The 12,500-nt window shown below is 48.0% G+C and overlaps 1 protein-coding gene across 1 annotated transcript in view; it reads right to left on the reverse strand.

Moving 5' to 3' along the window:
- The window catches only part of arid3c (AT rich interactive domain 3C (BRIGHT-like)), a 104,401-nt gene that overhangs the window by 77,409 nt on the left and 14,492 nt on the right, over window positions 1–12,500 (reverse strand). The window contains exon 3 of the mRNA XM_084439292.1: window positions 10,930–11,013. Coding sequence (XP_084295418.1) covers window positions 10,930–11,013 — 84 coding nt within the window. The remainder of the gene's footprint in view (window positions 1–10,929; window positions 11,014–12,500) is intronic.

Consider the following 12,500-nt stretch of genomic DNA (forward strand, 5'->3'; position numbering starts at 1 on the left):
TTTTCTTTGTCAAGGTTTTCCTATTTCAAATGTGAGGGATTCAATGTCTTAACACCTTAGTTGAATTTACCAAGTAAACTTGGGTAAACTTCGAACAACATGAGTGTGTAAACGTTATGAGATAACCAAAACCAGTGAAGCATTATGTCTTATATTTCAGTCGCCCAGTTTAACAATACACACACCAGCACTTCTCCAGCTTAGTAACTCTGCCGGCAGAGATTTTAATCGGGTTACCATAACCTAATTTATATAATAGATGTATGTAAATCAGGCCATAAATCAAGTGACATATGGAACAAGAGCTAAATGGCAGGAAATCGCTGAACTGTGCCATTAGTCTTGAGCTGCTTTCTCAGCGTCACTAAAGCAGCGATTAAAGAATGTCCAAGAAGTGGAGGGCGGGGTTAACGCATCACACACACTACCCTAGCATAATGCTGAACACAAATATCTTGTGGCCATTTTGTCTGTTGTGCTTTTCTAAGGGCCTGTAAAGGGTGGTGGCCGAATGACTGGAGGAAGACTGTCAGCACTCTGGATAAAAGAGGGGGGGGTCAGACCTAACTGGCCAGAAATGGGGGAGGGACTTTTAAATTTATGACTCAAACTGCCACATCATCACAGAGAGATGGTATTTCCTGCCAGGGCTCAAGGCAAGCAGGTCAAGCCACCATTGTGTAAGCAGACGGAGAAGATATCACCACAAATTATATCTCTACTAAACACCCCCCCCCTTCTCCCCCATACTAAGGTGGCAGTGGAAGAAGCCAAAGACGAAGACGTATTGTTGTTGTTGAACTGTTTTACAAGCCCACGCCCATCTGAGGAGAGGGAGGGAGACCCATACATGTCTGTTTTGAATACAGACAGAACTGATCCTTGTGTAACCAATGATCTTTCTTTTTTTCACTTAATAGTATATGCACAACTACTGGTAAAGTGAGTAGATTTATGGCATTTTGTATTTCCAGTATTTAAATATAAATCTATTGTGATGAAACAAAGGAATTCACAATATTGTTTAAAAAAAAGTTGCACGTTTAGGTGAACAACTAGAGTTGGTAAAGGGTAAGTATGATGGATGATATAAAAAGCATCAAAGTAGAATTTAATTTCTTATTCTTCACAATGACAATTGTTTTCTCTGCGTATAATGCCTTAAAACCATCAGCATCTGCCAGAACAAAGTATTTCTTTTTCATTTTGCTGATGTACTGGATATCGACCCGCTGACCACAAGTAACAAAAACAATCGTGTTAAAACCAAACGTGAACCAAACATGAACCTACTCAGCATTTCCTTTCAATGTGTGATATCCTTCTAATTTGTGGTTTGCAGATCGGGAAACGGTTACATAGCTACAGTTCACACACACACACACACACACACACACACACACACACACACACACACACGCACATTTCATACTTAATACCCGTGAGTATCAGTTAGATCAAGTTAGGATCTCTAGTAGTGTGTTAGGATCTCTAGTAGTGTGTTAGGATCTCTAGTAGTGTGTTAAGATCTCTAGTAGTGTGTTAGGATCTCTAGTAGTGTGTTAGGATCTCTAGTAGTGTGTTAGGATCTCTAGTAGTGTGTTAGGATCTCTAGTAGTGTGTTAGGATCTCTAGTAGTGTGTTAGGATCTCTAGGAGTGTGTTAGGATCTCTAGTAGTGTGTTAGGATCTCTAGTAGTGTGTTAGGATCTCTAGTAGTGTGTTAAGATCTCTAGTAGTGTGTTAGGATCTCTAGTAGTGTGTTAGGATCTCTAGTAGTGTGTTAGGATCTCTAGTAGTGTGTTAGGATCTCTAGTAGTGTGTTAGGATCTCTAGTAGTGTGTTAAGATCTCTAGTAGTGTGTTAGGATCTCTAGTAGTGTGTTAGGATCTCTAGTAGTGTGTTAGGATCTCTAGTAGTGTGTTAGGATCTCTAGTAGTGTGTTAGGATCTCTAGTAGTGTGTTAGGATCTCTAGGAGTGTGTTAGGATCTCTGAGTTGTTCATTGCTGAGCCTCATAACAAGAACGACAATATCTCTGGACCGAGGAGCTTCAATCAGCTCTCCTCTGTCTCTGTCCCCCTGTCCCCTCCTTCTGCTCCTCTGTCCCCCTGTCCCCTCCTTCTGCTCCTCTGTCCCCCTGTCCTCTCCTTCTGCTCCTGTCTCTGTCCCCCTGTCCCCTCTGTCTCTGTCCCCCTGTCCCCTCTGTCTCTGTCAGACATGTCTCCAGCAGCCCATCACGCAGCGCTGCAAGGGTGTTCTTGGCCGTAGTTCAATGCTCCTGTATTGAGTCATACATCAGATGCTTTCTGCATCTTGTCTGACAGAAAGGTTCAATTCTTCTGGTTGAACTTACAGAATGTACCTTAAGCGTTTTCAACCACGCCAAGAGGGCTCAAAGATCTCACACTTTATTTGAAAATAATTACTTAAAATATTTGTGAAATCTGCTGAAAGATTTTCATCTTTACTATAATGTCAAAGTTGGTTGATGGACGGTGTCTGCCTGTATCCTGAATATCTCCACAGCCTTCCAGCAGGGAGGATATAAATCACCAGGTAGAAACTAGACACGTTCAGTAGCAATGCCAGAAGAATGATTCATCCATAGGTGGCGCTACAGTAACCAATTCAAAATACACATTCCAACACGCTGGCATTTCTACAAGTAGATGATGTGAGCAAACCTGGGCTGTCAACGTTAACGCGTGAACACTAACCCTAGCGCTAACCCTAACGCGTTAACGCTAACCCTAACACTCGCAAGTTGTCACAATTCATCTGGAAACTTTAACGTGTTTTAAAAAAATAATGCAAATTAATAATATTACCAAATTTGAATCCAACTTCCTCCCATAATTCCAAATGCGAGTATTTATCTAGTTGAATTACAGAAAGGCATGTGAAACATGGATAAGTAATAAAGCTTTGATTGATTGATTGATTGATTGATAAGTTAACTGCTCGTTTCATGCCTTTCAGAAATTCAGCCAGGTATACACTTGCATAAACACTAGATGTGATAACACGATGGCTATGGAGACCTTTCCCAAGAGACCTGGACTATGGAGACCTTTCCCGCTCTGCGTCCAGATGGAAGTTTAGATAAAACCCAAGTTGTGTGGCCATTGCAGTGATGTAACGGTCTTTCCACCGTAGCAAGTTGAGTAAAAAGGCCAGGTCCAGTCTGGCTTATGGCTGATAGCTGTACATACAGCCTTTCTTTTGATAGTTTTAACCACTTGGTCAGGAATTTCTTTATCACACATATGTGTATGCCTAATTGTTTTGTAGTGCCCCCAAAAACAAGTAAATACTTAAACTTGTGATTAATCACAGCCTATTATTGTGATTAATTTGATTACATGTTTTAATCGATTGACAGCACTAGAACAGACCAGTTAACATTCTAACACCACATGCTTCTGCCATCACTCACTCACAACCCAGCCTCTGCCCAACCCAAAATGATTCACCCAGCTGTGTGATATGCCCACACTGAGAGACCGTATTCTACAGTAAGTACAAAGTGCTTATATATAGCAGAAAACTTAATCACAGTTACATTGTGTTGTCTTTTAGCCCTTAATAAAGTCATCAAATTGTAAAAGTGACACATGATCTATGCATTATGGGTCATAGTGCAAGCATTGAGAGCAGGTGCAATGGACTGTACATCTTTTTCTGTCAAATAGGGAGGGGGGTGTACAGAACAGGTCTAAAGATATACATGTTTTAACCACTGTATACATTCAACCTTTAAACACTCCTGGCTATTAATGTCATTTCCAGTAGTCCCACTTCCTCAACTACATCCAACCTGGACGGGACAATTAAACCCTTTCTGGGTGCGACACAATCAAGACCAAACAGTATCAATTCCTGAAACAATACAAGAACTACAGTATACAGCCAAAGCTTTGAATTATTGAAGAGGGGAACTGATGTAAGGCTAGCCAGCCTAGCGACACAGCTAACAGGCTAACAGTGTCACTGTGAACTAGGATTACTGCCACAACGGCTGTTGAGCTGATAAACTGTCACTAGGCCATAACCATATGGATGACCACGAGGGCCCAAAGCCAGCGCTGCTCACCAACGCCTCCACAGAACGCCACTCCGCCTTCAACTGTCACTTCCCAGAGCCTCAAACTGCGCAACACGGGGGTCAGGGAACTTTGGCACTAGCAAAGCCAGTTCCTGATTTGTTTTCAGGGCTTTAAAGGAATTTTGTTCGAGGACCCAACCAGCATGTTCTGCCTGTGTAACGCTGCAGCTCTCAATGCGCTCAATCGCTAATCTGTTGTTTTAACTCTGTGATCCCCTTAGTGATCTATGAGCAGGTTAGGAATCCAGGAGCGTTGAGCTGCGTTCTACCGGGCAGGGGCTCCAAGTAGGTCAAAGGTGGCTGGACGGCGCTTATGCCAAACAGAAACTAAGTGTCAGCAGGCCCATGTTAGATTTCACAGAAGTGGACGTAGATTAAAGTGGATCACGTTACATGGGGCCACATTCTTAAAGCTACAGTACGCTGTTGACAGAGACAGTAAGGGACGGCCGAAGAGAAGAGTTGCATCATTTATTTACCTTTTTTTTTCAATCAGGTCAAATGACAAGAATTAGGAAGCACATTTGATGATCTGAAAAATAGAGGTCAATTTACTAAACATCCACACTAAGTGTGCGTCACTAACACTTTCTAACTTTACATTGCTTTTGTCTATATAAATAAACTTGTGTCTCATTGTAAAGTCCATATGGAGTTTCTCATCTGTAAAATGCTTTAGGTACAGTACAATGAACACACACAGACAAACGTATAAATCAGTCTCAACTTCTAAGAGACTAAGAGCCACTTATCTGAGTTAAGCTCGTGTTTTACTTTTTCCCAATCTTAAGGCATTAAATCAATCCTGACCCAGCGAGCACGTAAAGAACCAATCCTGACCCACACCCAGCGAGCACGTAAAGAACCACCTGACCCACACCCAGCGAGCACGTAAAGAACCGATCCTGACCCACACCCAGCGAGCACGTCAAGAACCAAGCCTGACCCACACCCAGCGAGCACGTCAAGAACCAAGCCTGACCCACACCCAGCGAGCACGTCAAGAACCGTGCGCCTCAGGAAAGCGGAGATAGTTCTCAGATAGTTCTCATTTGTATAGTCGAGCCCTGGCGTTGCCTCGTTTCCTTTCTGTGATCTGTTATAAATGTTTATTAGCTGGAGATCGCCCCCCCAAAGAGCCCCAACTGCAGTCTCAACTCCCAGGCTAACAAAGGCCTGCTTGACACCAGAAACAAGAGCACTTCTTTCTTCTAAGTGCTGCTGACTCTCTCACAAACTATATAGGCCTCCGCTGGCTTTCTTCCAATGAGGTCAATATTGATTTTTCATCCCCCATGTGAGTCTGGGAGATCCTGTCCCCCCTCACCAGTCAGACCATTGATGGGCTGCGGATGAAATTGGCAAAGAAAACAAATCCATTACCTTGTCAAAATTCTGTCTAACAATATTAGGTCTTATTCCAGGGAAAACAGGATCAAACCCTCCACTGATGGGATTGGCTGCATTTGAGTGGCCCAATAAATAATGATTGTCCGGATCTTATTTGGTCATATCATCTTGTTTAAGAGTCTACCATAACGGCTTGACGCCAGAGGAGAGCGAAACAAGTGCAGTTGTGTGGAAAACTATAAAGTGATTCCCTGTCCGTCCGCTGTGGGCAAATCAAAATGGCCGACTTATTTCCCCACTGTCCCCCACCGAGTCGGCCATAAATGAAGCCCCTCACCGTAGAAACCTTCCTCTGTTTGTGCAACGCTTTCTCATGTAATCTAACCAGGAAACACAAAGAGAGGAAGTCCCACGGCTTCCCTGTTCTCAGCAGGGGATCCAGCGCATGTTAGGAGTTACATCTCCTTTCTATTGATTTCAACTACACTTCAATCTGAATTTGCTGATTGCTTTCCTGATCCTTGTGAAAGAAGGTGAGCTTTGATCGGATTTATTTTTATTACAGTTGAAATGACAAAGGATATGAGTTTTAATGCTCTTAATAAAGGTCTTCTCTGAGGCTTTTCCCCTGTCTTATCTTCCCTGTCGTACAAAACACCCCCTGCTTGTACCGAGGTGTTCATCGCACCCTAACCCCAAAACCCCCCCCCTGCTTGTACCGAGGTGTTCATCGCACCCTAACCCCAGAAAACACAGCATGCTTGTACCAAGGTGTTCATCACACCCTCACCCCAGAAAACACCCCCTGCTTGTACCGAGGTGTTCATCACACCCTCACCCCAGAAAACACCCCCTGCTTGTACCAAGGTGTTCATCACACCCTAACCCCAGAAAACACCCCCTGCTTGTACCGAGGTGTTCATCGCACCCTAACCCCAGAAAACACCCCCTGCTTGTACTGAGGTGTTCATCACACCCTAACCCCAGAAAACACCCCCTGCTTGTACCGAGGTGTTCATCGCACCCTAACCCCAGAAAACACCCCCTGCTTGTACCGAGGTGTTCATCACACCCTCACCCCAGAAAACACAGCCTGCTTGTACTGAGGTGTTCATCGCACCCTAACCCCAGAAAACACCCCCTGCTTGTACCGAGGTGTTCATCGCACCCTAACCCCAGAAAACACCCCCTGCTTGTACCGAGGTGTTCATCGCACCCTAACCCCAGAAAACACAGCCTGCTTGTACTGAGGTGTTCATCGCACCCTAACCCCAGAAAACACAGCCTGCCTGCCGGAGACAAGCGGTCTCCATCTGACAACACACTTAGTAATTCCACTGGAAGCTTTTCAGAAACACATTGATGCATAATATCATGTTCAGCCAGGCTGGGGTGGATTTCTGCTCAATAGAATCTCATGAAATGGCCCCGGCATCTATGAGAACAACAGAACACATCCGGCAGAACAACACGAAGCCGCGGCGCTCGATAAACAGTAAGGAGCATATCTGAGCATATCTGTATGAAATGAAGGCACGTTCGTCTCTTCCTGTCTAAATTCCAACATTTGTCGGACTCACTGGTGACCTCGAAGCGGAAATCATTTGAAAAGGACGTCTATTGCTTGAAATACAGATCGGGAGGAAATGTAGATAAAACACTAAGACTTTTTGACTTTTTCAGACCTTCTTTCAGACCTCGGCCACAGCAGGATTAGTTGTGTGCACTGACAGATAGATTGTGGTGCAATTTGTTCACTTGGCACGCATGAACAAAAACAGATTTTCTAAGTCATTGTTCTCTGAAGGTCAGAGAGTCTGTCAGGCTTTTGTGATGATTAGTTATTTGACCCGGGAGACTTTTAAGCTCTCATCAACACATTTTCTTTCAGAACTGAGTAAAATCCATATACTAGTCTAAATATTTGAAGCTTAAGGGGCATTCATACAGTATGTCTTGTGCACAAAGGTGATCTTTACACGCCTCCCTATTATTGATTGGTAAGCAGTAACCTCAAACCACAGTCGCTTGAGAAATGTGTAACACACAACTTTAGCCTCTGGAGGAGATGACATATTGTTACATTTACTGTGTGTGTGTGTGTGTGTGTGTGTGTGTGTGTGTGTGTGTGTGTGTGGGTGTGTGTGTGTGTGTGTGTGTGCGTGTGTGTGCGTGGCTTTGTTTCCTTGCGTGTGCGTGTACGCTGTTCGTCCAACTGTGTCTTCACATTCTTCTGAAACGCCACCACGGACACACACCTACAACGTGATTGGGTGAACGTCCTGCCGGCCTGCATGTGTCCTTCTAACGTCCTGCCGGTCAGCAGTCCTCCTCGTCTCTCCCTGTCCCCGTTCAGGACACAGCACAGATCATTTACACAGCTATTCCATCAACACCAATCACAGATCACCCAACGCTGGTGTGAGTCACCTCTCATCCCCGACCCTGGTTGATTCATGGCCGGTCTGCTGATGGAACAGATAACCTGCACACCGAGCTGAGGGAACCGCCCGGAGGAACGACCTGAGGGAACCGCCCGGAGGACAGACCTGAGGGAACCGCCCGGAGGACAGACCTGAGGGAACCGCCCGGAGAACAGACCTGAGGGAACCGCCCGGAGAACAGACCTGAGGGAACCGCCCGGAGAAAAGACCTGAGGGAACCGCCCGGAGGACAGACCTGAGGGAACCGCCCGGAGAACAGACCTGAGGGAACCGCCCGGAGGACACACCTGAGGGAACCGCCCGGAGGACAGACCTGAGGGAACCGCCCGGGGGACAGACCTGAGGGAACCGCCCGGAGGACAGACCTGAGGGAACCGCCCGGAGAAAAGACCTGAGGGAACCGCCGGAGGACAGACCTGAGGGAACCGCCGGAGGACAGACCTGAGGGAACCGCCCGGAGGACAGACCTGAGGGAACCGCCCGGAGAACAGACCTGAGGGAACCGCCCGGAGGACACACCTGAGGGAACCGCCGGAGGACAGACCTGAGGGAACCGCCGGAGGACAGACCTGAGGGAACCGCCGGAGGACAGACCTGAGGGAACCGCCCGGAGGACAGACCTGAGGGAACCGCCCGGGGGACAGACCTGAGGGAACCGCCCGGAGGACAGACCTGAGGGAACCGCCCGGGGGACAGACCTGAGGGAACCGCCCGGAGAACAGACCTGAGGGAACCGCCGGAGGACAGATAGCTCTTGACACATTCTTTTGTTCAGTAAAAGCTACGCAAATCGCTGTTGATTTCCCCGCCACAGAAATATCTATGGTTGTATAATGTCTCACGAGCGTAGAGCTGCTTTTGTTTGTGACAGAGTTCCGGGTGTTTTGAAAGACCTGGGATGGTTCTCCTGCCTCAGGGGCATCAAAGGTTCCTTTGTCTCTGCGCTGGGGCCTGAGGTGATTTAGACATGTTTCACTACACAGACAGAAGTAGAACAGTGAATTATCAAGATCATTATCTGAGACGCCTCTGTCTGCCCGTCTGTCTTTCTGCCTGTCTGTCATCGTCCACAATGCCCCTCTGTCTGTATCTGTCTATCTTTCTGTCTATCTGCTTATCTGTCTGTCTATCTGTCTGTCTGTCACCTTTTCTTTAGTACGTTCACCATTTTGAAAACTTGCCAAAGCCCTGTGACAAGAGAGAGAGAGAGAGAGAGAGAGAGAGAGAGGGTGAGAGAGAGAGAGAGAGAGAGAGAGTGAGAGAGAGTGAGAGAGAGAGAGGGAGAGAGAGAGAGAGCAGGCCTGTTTGAAACCAGCTGTGGACGTCTGATCAAACACAACCTGTCATGTTTTCATTTGTAATACCTCATATTTCCCATCTGACCCGATAAATCATGTTTACTGTGGGCCGGCTGCAGACGTCTGGCCCAGATGAACCCCTCCAGGGTCCGGCTCTGGAGACCCATACCGCCCACTGTTTTCACTATCAATGGCTGTTACTGCTTCTGCCACTGCCATGGAAACAGCCAATGGAAGCCTGGCATTTGTTTCCGAACCCCGCCCCCTTGCTGCGTTGTTTAAGCGAGCGGCAAATCTTTTAGCACATGGGTGTGAGTTGAGCTGCTCAACGGCGCCAATTAGTTACGTGGCACGAAAATGCCAATTAGACTCATTAAGAAAGGGGCTGGATTGAGGATGGTCTGGCTAGGAGACCGCTGAGACAAGGGTGTGGGGGGGGGGGGGGGCGTGAGATGGGGTGGGGGGGTCTGGTTGTGGGGGGGTCTGGTTGAAGGGGGGGTGGGGTATATGGGGTGGGGGGGTCTGGTTGTGGGGGTGGGGGGTATATGGGGTAGGAGGGGTCTGGTTGTGGGGGTGGGGGGTATATGGGGTGGGGGGGGTCTGGTTGTGGGGGTGGGGGGTATATGGGGTAGGAGGGGTCTGGTTGTGGGGGTGGGGGGTATATGGGGTGGGGGGGGTCTGGTTGTGGGGGTGGGGGGTATATGGGGTGGGGGGGTTTATTTATGGGGTAGGAGGGGTCTGCTTGTTCCTCGGTGGTGTGGTTTCTGGTGGGAAAGTGGGGAATGCTGTGGAATTCTGGGACTGGTAGCCAGAGCAGGTGATTGGTCGGTTGGCCAGTAAAAGGAGCCCATTGGTTCTCATTAGTCGGGGACAGTTCTGATCCAGACAGACAGTTTTACTCACTTGAGGAATGCTCCTTGAAGACGAGGAATTTCAATTTTGTAATTAAAATGAGAAACACTGTGTGTGTGTCTGTGTGTGCGGGTGAGTGTGCGTGCGTGTGTGTGTGTGTGTGTGTGTGTGTGCATGCATGCTTCTACTATAAAAGCCATGTGTGTGTGTGGCTTCATTGCCAGCAGATCATGTTGGCAAATCACAAAGAAGAACTATGAGACGATTTCCCTTCAAATCGTCAGCGTGAAGATTTTCTCAGAACATGATTGTTTTCAACACAATGATATAGAATGATCCGGACCAAGAACACTAGGCTGTGGCCTTGAATCCACAAAATGGAGAACAGTCTTTTTTTTTCTTTCTTTTTTTACCTTGAGTTTATGGAGGACAATGATGAATTCTCTACCCACAGAACATAATGATTCCTGACGTACATTATTGCAATAGTGAATATTCCTCCCTTCTTCTGTTTCCTGTGTTTTCACCCAGAGCAGAACACGGATCTGAGAAGCTCTCCTGCTGAGTCTCTCCGCACGCAACCTGACACCTCCGCCAAACGCCACTTTATGGATGGCGCTTGATTACTGGATTGGATTGGAGCGAGGGACTCTGGGGTGTCACCTCACACGGGTCTATATCGTCTGTCACCGGCCACCCCAGCGAGGAGGGACAGCGCCGAGGAAACATGACCACTCAGCTATTGTTAGTCCAGCGCTCCCCTGTCACTCACAGCCGAAACGGGGCGGAGCTACGGGTGCCACCTTGAGACAATTGGGTGGAAGGGGAGTGGTTAGGAGGGGTGTGTGTGTGGGGGGGGAAGGGGGCGGGGTTACTGACCTCCTGTATCAGAGACGCGGAGCCACCTCCGATACCAACACTTGAATTCCCCAGCTTCCTCTCTGGGCCGCTGCCTCTCCCTGACTGAACACATGATGACAGAGCAACTCAACATGGCGGCTGACAGCAGGTCAGTCTCAAAACACCACGCCTGCTTCAGTAATGAGAAAAGAAAAGTTGATGCTTTTTAAATGTCACATTCAATATCTTCATAAGCCCAGGGGACCTGTTCTGTGAGCTGCAGACAAGGATGATCAACAAAATAAAGTCTAGATACAATATCTGAGTGGGGAAAACATGAACACAACTTAAATATGACTTTACTGACGTGACTCAAACATAACTTTAGTTATGTTATACATTGTAAACAAAGTGCATAATTCCACTGACAGTTAAAAATCAAATCAATACACACACACACACACTCACACACACACATACAATGCACACCACAAATGTTCCCCCAAAGAGGGTTTAAAAGGTGAAATGAGATGCAAACACTTGGGTCTACGCCATGCAAAGGCCATGCAAACTAGGGCGGTGTTAGTGGTCACATGCAGGTTAGAACAGGCAGAGGACGACGATGTTCAGCGCTCAACGTGAAAAAAAGCTGGACACAGGACAGAAAAAAACTTTGCTCTATTGTCTCCATATCTCTTTCTCCTCTCTCCTCTACTCCCTCTCTCGCTCTCCCTCTTTCTATCACTCCACCTTTATTTCTTTCACTTTGTCTCTCTGTCCCTTCCATTTGATCTCCCTTTATTTCTCTCTCTCCCCCTCTCCCCCCCCTCTCTCTCCCCCCCCCCCCCCCCCCCCCCCTCTCTCTCTCTCCCCTAGTCTTCTTATCCTAAGTGGAGCAGCAGGCTGAGGTGTTATGAAAGAAACTCCAGGGATTATCGGGGTTAATTTACTTATGTTTCACCTGATCTCTGGAGCCCACCAACCAGATCAGATAGGACAGGTCCAGATTACCCACACTAGGGCACACTAGGGCACACTAGGGCACACTAGGGCACGCTAGGGCCACACTAGGGCACACTAGGGCCACACTAGGGCCACACTAGGGCCACACTAGGGCACGCTAGGGCACACTAGGGCACAGGGCCCCACTAGGGCACGCTAGGGCACACTAGGGCACGCTAGGGCCACACTAGGGCCACACTAGGGCACGCTAGGGCACACTAGGGCACAGGGCCCCACTAGGGCACGCTAGGGCACACTAGGGCACGCTAGGGCCACACTAGGGCCACACTAGGGCCACACTAGGGCACGCTAGGGCACACTAGGGCACAGGGCCCCACTAGGGCACGCTAGGGCACACTAGGGCACGCTAGGGCCACACTAGGGCCACACTAGGGCCACACTAGGGCACACTAGGGCACAGGGCCCCACTAGGGCACACTAGGGCCACACTAGGGTCACACTAGGGCCACACTAGGGCACAGTAGGGCCACACTAGGGCACACTAGGGCCACACTAGGGTCACACTAGGGCCACACTAGGGCACACTAGGGCCACACTAGGGTCACACTAGGGCACACTAGGGCACACTAGGGCCACACTAGGGCACA

The sequence above is a fragment of the Borostomias antarcticus genome (genome assembly GCF_949987555.1).
Source record: "Borostomias antarcticus genome assembly, chromosome: 6".
Classification (NCBI taxonomy): domain Eukaryota; kingdom Metazoa; phylum Chordata; class Actinopteri; order Stomiiformes; family Stomiidae; genus Borostomias; species Borostomias antarcticus.